The following is a 12,662-nucleotide window of genomic DNA, read 5'->3' as shown; positions in this document are numbered from 1 at the left end:
AGTAGGAGATTTGGCCCATTGAATCTGTTCTGCCATTCAATCACGGCTGATCCGATTCTTCCAGTCATCCCAACTCCCCTGCCTTCTCCCCATACCCTTTGATGCCCTGGCTAATCAAGAACCGATCTATCTCTGCCTTAAGTGCACCCAATGTCTTGGCCTCCATAGCCGCACATGGCAACAAATTCTACAGATTTGCTACCGTCTGACTAAAGTAATTACTCCGCATCTCTGTTCTAAGTGGACGTCCTTCAATCCTGAAGTTGTGCCCTCTTGTCCTAGACTCCCCTGCCATGGGAAATAACTTTACCATATCTAATCTTTTCAGGCCTTTTAACATTCGGAATGCTTATTGTTATATTTTTCCCACATAAGTTCTGTAAGGGTGAATTTTATTCCATGTCTTGGGTAGTGATTTGTCAATTACAAATGGGTGGACTTATGTAACCCAGCAGCTATAAATGTGGTTGTCACCTGTTTAAAATTTTTGCACTTGGTTTTGAATTCTGAAGTTCCAATGTGCCAAGTTAGAAGAAATGATTAAATTCATTCAACTTGCATTGAACGTAGTGGGAACAATGTAGAACAAAAACAGATCAGTATGGCTTGTTGAATTCTGACTTCTGAGAGTTGGTGGTGACCTTTCTGGGCTGAATGGAAGTGTTCTGCAGCATGCTAACCCACTCTGCAGTTGGGTACCTGAGTGTGGGTTAGCTCACAATGTGACTATTGAGTAAAGTACATTAGATCATCGCCTTTGCTGCAGTTTAGCTCCTTTAATGCCAGGAATGAATGAGATGAAAGGGTAAGTGTTGCATATATAGATTGCAGCTGAAGTGTATAGGGCAACAGTAGTAATTGAAGAGTGGATCAGATCATTAGGAAGAAATGGTTCCTTTGAAACACTGAAGAGGACGGATGAGGAGACTATTGGTGGCTTTATATTGGAGGTGATGGATATTAGAGAGGAGTATCCATTGGATGTGAAAGCTGGTGCTGTAGGGTGGAAGGTGACACATTGAGGGTAGGTGGGGTTGAGAACGTGAGAAATGGAACACAACTGCGAGCTCTGACATTCAATAGATGATTGGGCTCTCAGCAGCATTTGTTCTTTCTTTTAATGTGAAACAAAAAATAGATTTCCTTTGTCCTCATTGTTCACCCACCAGCTTCCAATTCAAGCAATTCCAATTCTTCCACATCTTTGATGTGACTATTTCTTCTGCAATGCTTTCACCCCAACTCTTGGGTACCTTTCTGCAAAATTGCAAAAGATACTGTACTTGCCCTTTTTATATTTTTTTCCGGTATCCATGGACACAAGCCCACCACTTCCAGGTAAAGTATTTGTGATTAATAAACACAAAATGCTGGAATAGCTCAGCTGGGCAGGCAGCATCTATGGAAAAGATTACAGTCGAAGTTTTGGGCCGAGACCTTTCATTTGGACTTGAAGAAAAGATGAGGAGTCAGAGTGGCGGGGGATGGGGGAAGGAAAAGTGACAAGGTGATAGGTGAAACTGGGAGGGGAGGGGTGAAGTAAAGAGCTGGGAAGTTGATAGGTGAAAGAGATACAGGGCTGGAGAAGGGGGAATCTGATAGGACAGAAGGCCATAGAAGAAAGAAAAGGGGGAGAAGCACCGGAGGGAGGTGATAGGCAGGTAAAGAGATAAGATGAGAGCGGGAAATGGGAATGGTGAAGGCAGGGAGAAATTTCCGGAAGTTTGAGAAATCGATGTTTGATACATTGCTTTTGATTAACTCCCCTGTAGATTGACATAACTGCCCAGTTTAGTATGCAAGGTTGATCTTAAGCTTATCATAAGTTCCAGGAACATTGTCTCATTTTCTGAGTTGACACATGGCGCAGACTTGGACAATTTTGAATTCAATAGTTTCTGATAATCAAACATTCCTTACTCGTATCTCACATTTTCAGCATTTGTATTTTCTCCCCTTGTATTTCAGATATATTTTGTACTTCCTCCAGAGATATTGTAATCATCCTATTTCAGCATGCATCACCATAACTTGTGTTCTGTGATATCTCATTATCTTATATTGAAGATGTTCTCTTGTGACTTTTTATCCCTGTACTTATGCAACTTGTTTCATCTGAACAGGGAAAAGGTTCAAAAAGAAAGATTGTTAACTTGGAGTATTGCAGCACTTTGCAACTGCTGTCAGACTTGCTGCTAATTTCATAGCATTTTCTGTTTTTATTTCAGATTTCCATCATGCAGCATCTAGCTTTTAGGATAATGGCGGCTGATACTTGAGATCATTATTGGCATGAAGAAGTTGTTGATAGATCATAACCCTGGCACACCTCACCACAGACACAAAATTTTCAAGAGTGTAGCTCACTATTGCCTCTATATTGTGCAGCATAGAAATGACCCCTTTGGCCCACCATGTACTATACATGCTGACCATTGCACTCATTTGCCTGCATAGGTCCACAGGGTCATCCTGAAGACTACCGGGATGATTATTAAATGCTTATGATGGTCTTGTCCAGTATTTTTTAATATGAAAAATGTTTCTGGAGCTGCAATATGGTAAAACTTTATAATCCGCTAAATGATCATCAGGAAATTCTAATGGTTTAGCATCTTGCTCGCGCCCCCTTCTCACTTGCCAGTGCCTCAGTTAGTGTGTTTCAGAAATCTATTGCAGTACTGTCACCTGAAAAAAAAAAGTGAATTTAGACTATGTTGGGTTATTAATAGAATTAAACATTCAAAAGTATGGAAAATTTCTAGCACTGCAAAGTCCTTAACATATCAGAGTTTCTTTGCAATACAGAGCCTGGATTTTGCCATTGAAATTATGGTATAACTGTTACCATTTGCTTTCATTGCACCAAGATGCTAAAAGCAACCTCTGGAAATACGGAAAACACTCCTATTTAATCCTTTTTCTTTATTGTATGGCAGTTGTGATATTTTGTGAACACTTTCATCATGGTTAGCATTGACCACTGTTTTGCTGCTGATTACAGCCTTAAAGCATCATCCAGAAAAACGAAAAGACTGGAAGCAATATAACCAGCTGGAAGCTGACACTGGCATTTGAATTCATTTCAAAACATTGGGATATGAATATTAGTCTAGTTGTATTTCCTATTTAAGATTAATTTGCGAGTTGATGTCATTTCTTGACCAGGAAGAACATGAGTTCACAGTATAACAAAACTCATCATTGAGTTTTTGTAAAATTAAAGCTGAAATGAGTGCCCGAGTGTCTTTAGGCAACATTGAGGCTTTTTCATCAGTTTGGTTTATACCTTATGCATTTTTCATTGTAAAGAATATTAATTGTTTTCACAGGAGCAGTCGTGAGCTATGGACGATATTAGTGGGAAGGTCAGCACTAAGAGATACTGTAAGTTCAGCTCATCAATTCTGATAGGAAGTTTATTTTAATTTAGATACAATGTGGAACTGATCCTTTCGGCCCAACAAGCCGAGTCACACTGCCAGCAACTCACCTATTTAACGCTAGCCTAATGACAGAACAATTTACACTGACCAATTAACCTACTGACTAACATGTCTTTGAACTATGGGAGGGAAAGCAGATCAGCCATAGGAAATCAATGTGGTTACAGGGAGAACATACCAGCTCCTTAGAAATGTCCCTGGGATTGAACTCGTAACACCCTTGGCTGTAATAGCATCATGCTAACCACTATGCTACCATGGTGCTCTAAGGTGGTCTCTTAATTTTGCAGTGTTAAGAACATTAGAAGATAAGAAATAGGAGCTAGAGTCGGTCATCTGGGCCATCAAGCCTGCTCTGTCATTCAATAAGATCACAGCTGATCTGGCCATGGACTTATCTCTACCTGCCTTTTCCCCATAACCCTTAATTTCTGTACTGTGCAAAAATCTATCCAGCCATGTCTTAAATATATTTACTGAGGTAACCTCCGCTGCTTCATTGGGCAAAGAATTCCACAGATTCACCACTCTCTGGGAAAAGCAGTTCCTCCTCACCTCCATCCTAAATCTACTTCCCTGAATTTTGATGCTATGTCCCCTAGTTCTAGTCTCACCTACCAGTGAAACAACTTTCCTGCTTCTATCTTATCTATCCCTTTCATAATTTTATGTTTCTGTAAGATCTCCTCTCATTCCAGCGAGTATAGTCCCAGACAACTCAATCTCTACTCATAGTCTAAACCCCTCATCTCTGGAATGAGCCTGGTGAACCTCCTCAGCACCGCCTCCAATGCCAGTATATCCTTCTTCAAGTAAGGAGACCAGAACTGCACGCAGTACTCCAGGTGTGGCCTCACCAGTATCCTGTACAGTTGCAGCATGACCTCCCTGTTCTTAAATGCAATCCCTCTAGCAATGAAGGCCAACATTCCATTTGCCTTGATACCCTGCTGGACCTGCAAACCAACCTTTTGAGTTTCATGCACAGGCACTCTCAGGTCCCTCTGCACAGCAGAATGGTCCATTTAAATAATAATCTGTTCTTTCATTTTTCCTTTCAAAGTGGATGACCTTGCATTTACCAACATTGTGCACCATCTGCTCCAGCTGCTAGACCCTTGCCCACTCACTTAGCTTATCTTTATCTCTCTGTATCTTTTTTTAATGTATTTTTAATTTAAATTTTAAGAGAGTTACATAGAATGACTAGAATAATAGAGTAATGAAAAATAATATCAGCCCTCCCCCTCCCCTTAACCCTTCCCCCCCCCCCCTTAACATCCCTATCTTAAAAAAAAAGAGAAAGAAGAAAGAAAGATTGCCTGGATATCGGAAGATCCCCAAATGCTCCATGGAGTTCAAAATAGCTTTAGTATATATCTTTATTTTTTTCCCCTCAAATAGCTAATAATGTTATCTTCGAAGGACCTATATATTTAATCTTATCTTTTGTAAATAAGGGTGCCAAATTTTCAAGAATATATCATATTCATTTCTTAAATTATAAGTAATTTTTTCAAGTGGAATGCAGCTAAATATTTCATTATTCCAACGGTCCATAGTTAAGTATGAATCTGATTTCCAAGTAACTGCAATAGCTTTTTTGGCTACTGCCAATACAATTTTTATAAATTTTTTCTGATATTTATTCAATTAAGGTTTTGGTATTATCCCTTCAATATTGCGTAATAAAAATAATATTGGGGTATGTGGAAGTTGTATTCCAATAATTTGTTCCAGTAAAAGTCTTAAATTTATCTAAAAAGGTTGAATTTTAAAACAAGACCAAGTAGAGTGTAAAAAAGTACCAATTTCTTGATTACATGGAAAACATTGGTCAGACAAATTTGGGTCTAATCTATTTTTTGTGGTGTAATATATAATTGATGTAAAAAATTATATTGTACTAATCTAAGTTGGACATTTATTGTATTAATCATACTGTCAAGGCATAGTCTTGACCAACTTGTTTCATCAATTTTAATATTCAAATCAGTTTCCCATTTTTGTCTTGACTTATGAATTCCTTGTTTAATTGTCTGTTTTTGAACCAAATTACACATACAAGTAAATTTTTTAATTTTTCCTTTTTGAATTAAATTTTCTATTTCATTAGGCTTCGGCATTAACATTGTTTGACCCAGTTTATCTCTTAAATAAGCCCTTAATTGAAAATAACAGAAAAGAGTATTGTTTGATATTTTATATTTATTCTTTAGTTGATCAAACAACATCAATATACCTCCTTCAAAACAGTCACCTATATATCTAATCCCTTTTTGAAACCAGTTATATAGAAGTTGGTTATCCGTTGTAAAAGGAATGAGTCTATTTTGAATTAGGGGTCTCTTTGCTAATAAAGATTTCTTTATCTCATCATCAACATTTATCTTATTCCATAAGTCAGTCAAATGTTTTAATATAAGAGATTCTTTCTTTTCCCGTATCCATTTGGATTCCCATTTGTATATAAAATCTTCTGGTATATTTTCTCCTATCTTATCTAACTTTATTCTAATCCATGCCGGTTTATCTTCATCAAAAAAAGATGCAATAAATCTAAGTTGATTTGCTTTATAATAATTCTTAAAATTTGGGAGTTGTAACCCTCCTAGGTCAAATTTCCATGTCAATTTTTCCAACGATATTCTTGACATCTTACCTTTCCAAAGAAACTTCGTCACACATTTATTCAACTCTTGAAAAAACTTCTGCAGCAGTTGTATTGGTAATGTTTGGAATAAATATTGTAATCTAGGAAATATATTCATTTTTACAGCATTAACTCTACCTACTAATGTTATTGGTAACATCATCCATTTATCAAGATCCTCTTGAATTTTTTTCAATAATGGCAAATAATTTAATTTATATAAATTTTTTATATCGTTATCAACTCTTATACCTAAATATTTTATACCATTTATCGGCCATCTAAATTGAGTTACTAATCGACATTGACTATAATCTCCTTTAGTAAGGGGTAAAATTTCACTTTTATCCCAGTTTACTTTATACCCTGATATGTTCCCATATTCTTCCAATCTAAAAGATAGTTTATGCAACGAATGCAGTGGGTTTGTTAGATAAATCAGAACATCATCAGCAAATAAATTAATCTTATATTCCTCCTGGTCAACTCTGAAGCCCATAATATCTGAATCGGTTCTAATTAATTCAGCTAATGGTTCTATCGCCAATACAAATAGGGCAGGTGATAATGGACAGCCTTGTCTAGTTGACCTTGTTAACTGGAATGATGTTGAAATTTGACCATTTGTCACTACTTTAGCTTTGGGACTAGTATTTAAGGTTTTAATCCAGTTTATAAAAGATTTTCCTAACCCATATTTTTCCAATACCTTAAATAAAAAGTCCCATTCCAATCTATCAAATGCTTTTTCTGCATCCAAAGCAACTGCCAGACTCTCTGTATCTTATGCACAATTTGCTTTTCCACTCAATTTAGTATCATCAGCAAACTTAGATACACTATACTCAGTCCCCTCTTCCAGGTCGTTAATGTATATCGTGAACAGTTGCGGCACACAGTTCACCGCTGATTGCCAACCAGAGTAACACCCGTGTTTCCCAACTCTCTGCTTTCTATTAGTTAACTAATCCTCTGTCCATGCTAAAACATCACTTCGCAGCTCTGTGTATCCTTATCTTATTGATAAGTCTTTTATTTGATTTTGATTCAACTTTATTGTCATTGTGCCGAGTACAGATACAAAGCCAATGAAATGCAATTAGCTTCTAACCAGAAGTGCAAAAGAAGTGTTATTTGCAAAATAACTGTGAATAAAAAGTAAGTGCTACTGCATACAAATATAAAAGTACTGAGATAGTACAATATGGGTGCAATACTGCTTAGCGCTGTGATGTGAGGTTCAGCAAGGTCACAGCCTCAGGAAAGAAGCTCTTCCCAAGCCTGCTGGTGTGGGAACGGAGGTTCCTGTAATGCCTACTGGATGGGAGGAGACTTAAAAAGTCCATGGTTAGGGTGAGATGCATCCTTGATAATGCTTTTCGCCCTGCCCAGGCAGCGTTTATAGTAAATGTTCTCGATGGTAGGCAATTGGGTGCCGATAATCCGCTGAGCAGTTTTCACCACACGCTGGAGTGCTTTGCAGTCTGATATGGGACAGTTGCTATACCACACTGAGATGCAGTTGGTGAGTATGCTCTCAATTGGACCTATCCAGGTGGATCAGGGCAGAGTGAAGTGCCGTGGAGATGGCATCCTCTGTTGACCCGTTGGTGCGATAGGCAAATTGATGGGAGTCCAGAGTAGTGGGCAGACAGGATTTCAGATGTGATAGAACCAGTCTCTCAAAGCACTTTGCAATGGGTGGGGGGGGGGGGTGGGGGTGAGTCATTCAGGCCCATGGCAGTGGAATGCTTTGGCACTGGCACGATGGTGGCAATCTTGAAGCTTGTGGGGACAACTGCCTGGGCTAGGAACAGATTGAAAATGTCTGTGACAATCCCAGCCAACTGCCCTACACAGACTCTGAGCACATGGGCAGGTATTCCATTGGACCAGCTGCCTTCTGTATATTCACCCTGCTCAGGGTGGCGCAAACATCGGAGGTGGAAAGTGAGAGAGACAGTTCAGCAGGTGGGAGATGCAGCACCTTATCAAATGCCTTCTGGAATTCCAAGTAAATAACATCCATCTGTTCCCCTCTGTCCGCTGTGCTCGTTATATCCTCAAAGAACTCCCAATAAGTTTGTCAGACAGGACCTGCCTTTGCTGAATCCCTGCTGCGTCTGCCTGATGGATCTATTTCTTTCCAGATGCCTTGCTATTTTTTTTTTAATGACAGCTTCAGGCATTTTCCCAACTACAGATGTTAAACTAACTGCCAATAGTTACCTGCCTTTTGCCTATATTCTTTTTTGAACAGTGGCATGACATTCACTGTCTTCCAATCCACCAGGATCTTTCCAGAGTCCAGAGAATTTTGGTAAATTATCACCAAAGCCTCCACTATAATTTCGCCATTTCTTTCAGTACCATGGGATGCATTCAGTCAGGACTAGGGGGCTTATCTATCTTCAGGCCGACAGGTTTCCTCAGCGCTACCTCTTCAGTGATAACTATTGTATCAAGGTCCTCACCTCCCATTATATCCATACCATCTCTCTTTGGCATGCTAGATGTGTCCTCCACTGTGAAGACAGACACAAAATAGTCATTCAAAACCTCGGCTATTTTCTCAGTACCCAATATCAATTCCCCTTTCTCGTCCTCCAAGGGACCTATGTTCACGTTAACTACCCTTCTCCACTTTATATGATTATAAAATCTTTTACTTACTATCTGTTTTTATATTTTGTGCTAGCTGATTTTCATAATCTAGCTTCCTTTTCTTTATTGCTCACTTTGGTTTTTTTCCTTGCTTTTTAAAGTTTTCCCAATCTTCCTGTTTCCCACTACTTTTCGTGACTTTGTATGCACAAACTTTTAGTTTGATGCCTTTTATTTCCTTAGTTATCCAAGGCTGCTCTCCCCACCCTTATTGTCCTTGCTTTTAACTGGAATATACTTTTGTTGAGTACCATGAAAAATCTCTTTGAAAGTCTTCCACTGTTCCTCAATCATCCCACCATATAGCTTGTGTTCCCAGTATACTCCAGCCAAATCCTCCCTCGTCCCATTGTAGTCTCCATTGTTTAGGCATAATACACTGGTTTTAGTCTGAACTATTGCTCCCTCCATTTGTATGAGAAATTCAGTCGTACTGGGATCACTCTTTCCAAGTAGATCCCTAACTACAAGATCACTAATTTTACCTGTCTCATTGCACAGGACCAGATATAAGATAGCATGTTCCCTTGTAGGTTCAGTAACATGCTGTTCAAGAAAGCTATCAAGGATGCCTTCTTTGAAGTCCTCCTGAAGACTGCCTCAACCAACTTGATTCACCCAATCTATGTGCATGTTAAAGTCTTCCATAATAACTGCTGTTCCATTCTTACATGTCTCAGATATTTCTCTGTTTATTGCCTGTGCCACTGTAATGTTATTATTTGGTGGCCAAAAGACAATTCCCACCAGTGATTTTTTTTTTCCCCTTTACTATTTCTAATCTCTACCCAGACGAATTCAACATTCTGCTCCTTAGAATTTATATCATCTCTCACTATTGGCCTGATCTCATCTTTAATTAAGAGTGCTACCCCACCTCCCTTACCTATCTGCCTATCCTTCTGTATTACCAGATAACCTTGGATATTTAATTACCAATCCTCTCCACTCTGTAATGGCCACTAAATCATACCTTTGTACAGATTTGTGCCACAAGATCACTGACCTTGTTTTGAATGCTACGGGCATTCAACAAAGTGCCCTTACACTCACTGTGCTTTTATAATCTTGTAATCTTTTACTCTTTTGCACGACTTTTCTTCACTCCACTTCTACTTTTCTCTTTATCATCTTTTACTTTTTCTTTATCTTTATCCATGCTTTTCTCTTTTACTTTATCCATACTTCTCCAATCTGTTGAATCCACCCCCCCACTATTTACTTTAAAGACCTATCCACAGTCCCAGTTATGCGATTTGCTAGGATTCAGGTCCCATCACAGTTCAGGTGGAGCCCATCCTATTGGTATGTCTCCCTGCTTCCCCAAAACCGGTGTCAATTTCCCATGAATTCAAACTCACTTCTCCCACACCAATCCTTGAGCATGCATTTACCTCTCTAATCTTCTTGAGACCCTATGCTAATTTGCATGTGGCTCAAGTAGTAATCCAGAGTTTACTACCATTTTGGTTCTGCTTTTTAATTTATTCCCTAGCTGCTCACATTCCCTCAGCAGAAACTCTTCCTTCATTCTACTTATGTCATTGGTACCCACATGGACCACAACAACTTGATCTTAACCCCTCTCACTGCAAATTCCTCTGCAGGCCAGATAAGATGTCCCAAATCTGGGCACCAGGCAGCCAACACTGCCTTCGGGACACTCTATCCTTATGTCACTGTCTATTCCCCTGATCATACTATCCTCAATTACCAGTATATTTCTCTTCTTTAACCCCCCCCCCCCCCGAATATCTCCTGAACTACAGTGCTGTTGTGATGGAAAATAACTGGTTTTTTGAGTCTGAACAGTAGAGGCCTGGACACACACAGTTTTAATAATAAGGAATTTATTTACAAGGGGAAGTCAGGTCAACACAAGCAACTACAATACACAGGAAGCAGTGTGGGGACAGGGTACGGTTACACAAACAAAGAACAAGGGAAAAGCACTACAACAGCTATCCCCCTTGACCTTGGATAGCTGCGGCTCCCTTACCAGGACAAACGATAGACCTTCCCAAGCATAAATCAATGCACTTACCTCCAATGTGGTGGTCTGTAAGAGAGGGTTAGCTAAGGGCAAGTCTCACCTTTTAAAGCATGGGGCTGGGCGAGATAATCCAGTTAAGGTGACCAATAATTTAGGTGTGCATTGATTAGTTGGGAGGGACCAAATGTTGATGGCATGTGGCGTGTCCTCCGACCAGCCAGGTGGCAGTGCATCTGTCACGTGGCCGGTATCTCTGGATACACTCCACCCCTCGGAAGATGCACCACATAGCCAACACACATAAGAGGGTGGAACAAAATCCCACTACCCGCCTCATTCGCAGTCACACCCTCTTGTCACAGACTAAATTAGAGGCAGCAAATCAAATGGGTGTGACTGCCTCCTGAAACAGAGAATCCAGGTAACTCTCCCCCCCCCCCCCCCCGATATGCCACAGTGTTTGAAGCTCAGATTCCAGGTTTTCAACTTTGAGCCTGAGTTCCTTGAGCAGCCAACACTTGCTGCAAATGTGATCACCAGCTCCCACATTACCTGATTCTACATCAGACCTACTTTATTTAATTAGCTGTAATTTAGTGACTTATTCAACCACTACAAAAGCCTTACCTGTTACCTGTACCTCCTCGTCAAAGCCTGAAGTTCCCACTCCTGCACTGGTCCACTCACACAATGGCTCTGCTTTGACCCTGCTTTACTTTCATTTGCTCCTGCTAATGAATTGCAGATCAATTGGTCCGCTGCTAATGCACAGCCCTGTGAAACACTCCTTTTTTTAAATTCTTTTCCCTGACCTGTGTGAATCTCTCTTTCTCTGCAAATTGATTAGTCTACTGCTTATGTTGATATTTCTTCAGAATTTTGAATTGATAACAGTATGATATATTAAGTGTGAATGACCCTTTGAGGTGTTGTGACAGTGGCCTCAAATGATTTTCAAGATATACACTCTGTGAATACCTATTTGTAGGCATTCATATTTTGCCAGTTGTCACAGTTGTAATTTATCGGTCTCAGTTAGGTTTTGACTTACAAAATTTCCAGATATTGGGGTGGTGGGGGGGGAGGCAGAAATCAAAAGCCATGCCAATCTAGAGTGTTAAGAGTCTTGCTTTCTGGGCAACAGAAAATTAGCATTAGATTAGTGTTGTCAAAGGAAATTTGATTACGGAAGAAAATCAGAACAGGAAATGATATAAGAAATTCTAATAATAAAATTGCAATCAGTAGTGGAATGACATGAAATGGTTGCAAAAAATACAGAATGTAGCAGATGAAAAGAACAAAGTGAATGAATTATATAATTTTAAATTTAATACGTCGGTACTTTCTTTTAGGCTCAGATTGAAGCGGAATTGGATCAGCATTGTGACCGATTACTGGCTGGACTTTCTTTCTACAAGCCTCCCAGGTAACATGGGGACCTCAATTTCATTTTTTGCTTGCTATTAACAATTGGGACCCCATCACCTTAATTGATAAACAAATTAAATCAGTCAAAACATAATGATGTGTGTATTCACAGTAATTTACCTGTATTTTCCTTATACTTTGTAGCCTTAAGAGAATAAGATTGGATCACACTTTCCTCTATTGAATGAGCTTTAAATTGCTTTAATGTGCAAAAATAAATAATCACAAAGAAGGTGTATGCAGATACTGGGAATGTCAGCACTGAGATACTGTAAATTCAACTCATTCTGATGAGTTTTGACTTGAAGTTAGTTGCTTAATTTATATTCAGGACATAAATATATTCTATGGGCTAGCCAACATTGTTCATTGCAAATAATGTGAGCATTTTAGATACAAGTTAACTTGGTGAATATATTTTAAGTCTTTTACAATTTGAATTTAAGGAAAGCAACACACAACACCCATTCATTGC

At 39.1% G+C, this 12,662-nt stretch overlaps 1 protein-coding gene across 1 annotated transcript in view; it reads left to right on the top strand.

Moving 5' to 3' along the window:
* The window catches only part of nup188 (nucleoporin 188), a 117,329-nt gene that overhangs the window by 3,225 nt on the left and 101,442 nt on the right, over positions 1-12,662 (top strand). Inside the window, exons 2-3 of the mRNA XM_073052718.1 lie at positions 3,333-3,387; positions 12,112-12,185. Coding sequence (XP_072908819.1) covers positions 3,333-3,387; positions 12,112-12,185 — 129 coding nt within the window. The remainder of the gene's footprint in view (positions 1-3,332; positions 3,388-12,111; positions 12,186-12,662) is intronic.

This window comes from Hemitrygon akajei, chromosome 7 (genome assembly GCF_048418815.1).
Source record: "Hemitrygon akajei chromosome 7, sHemAka1.3, whole genome shotgun sequence".
Classification (NCBI taxonomy): Eukaryota; Metazoa; Chordata; class Chondrichthyes; order Myliobatiformes; family Dasyatidae; genus Hemitrygon; species Hemitrygon akajei.
Note: the sequence above shows the minus strand (reverse complement) of the source record. Positions and strands in the feature narration are given on the sequence as shown.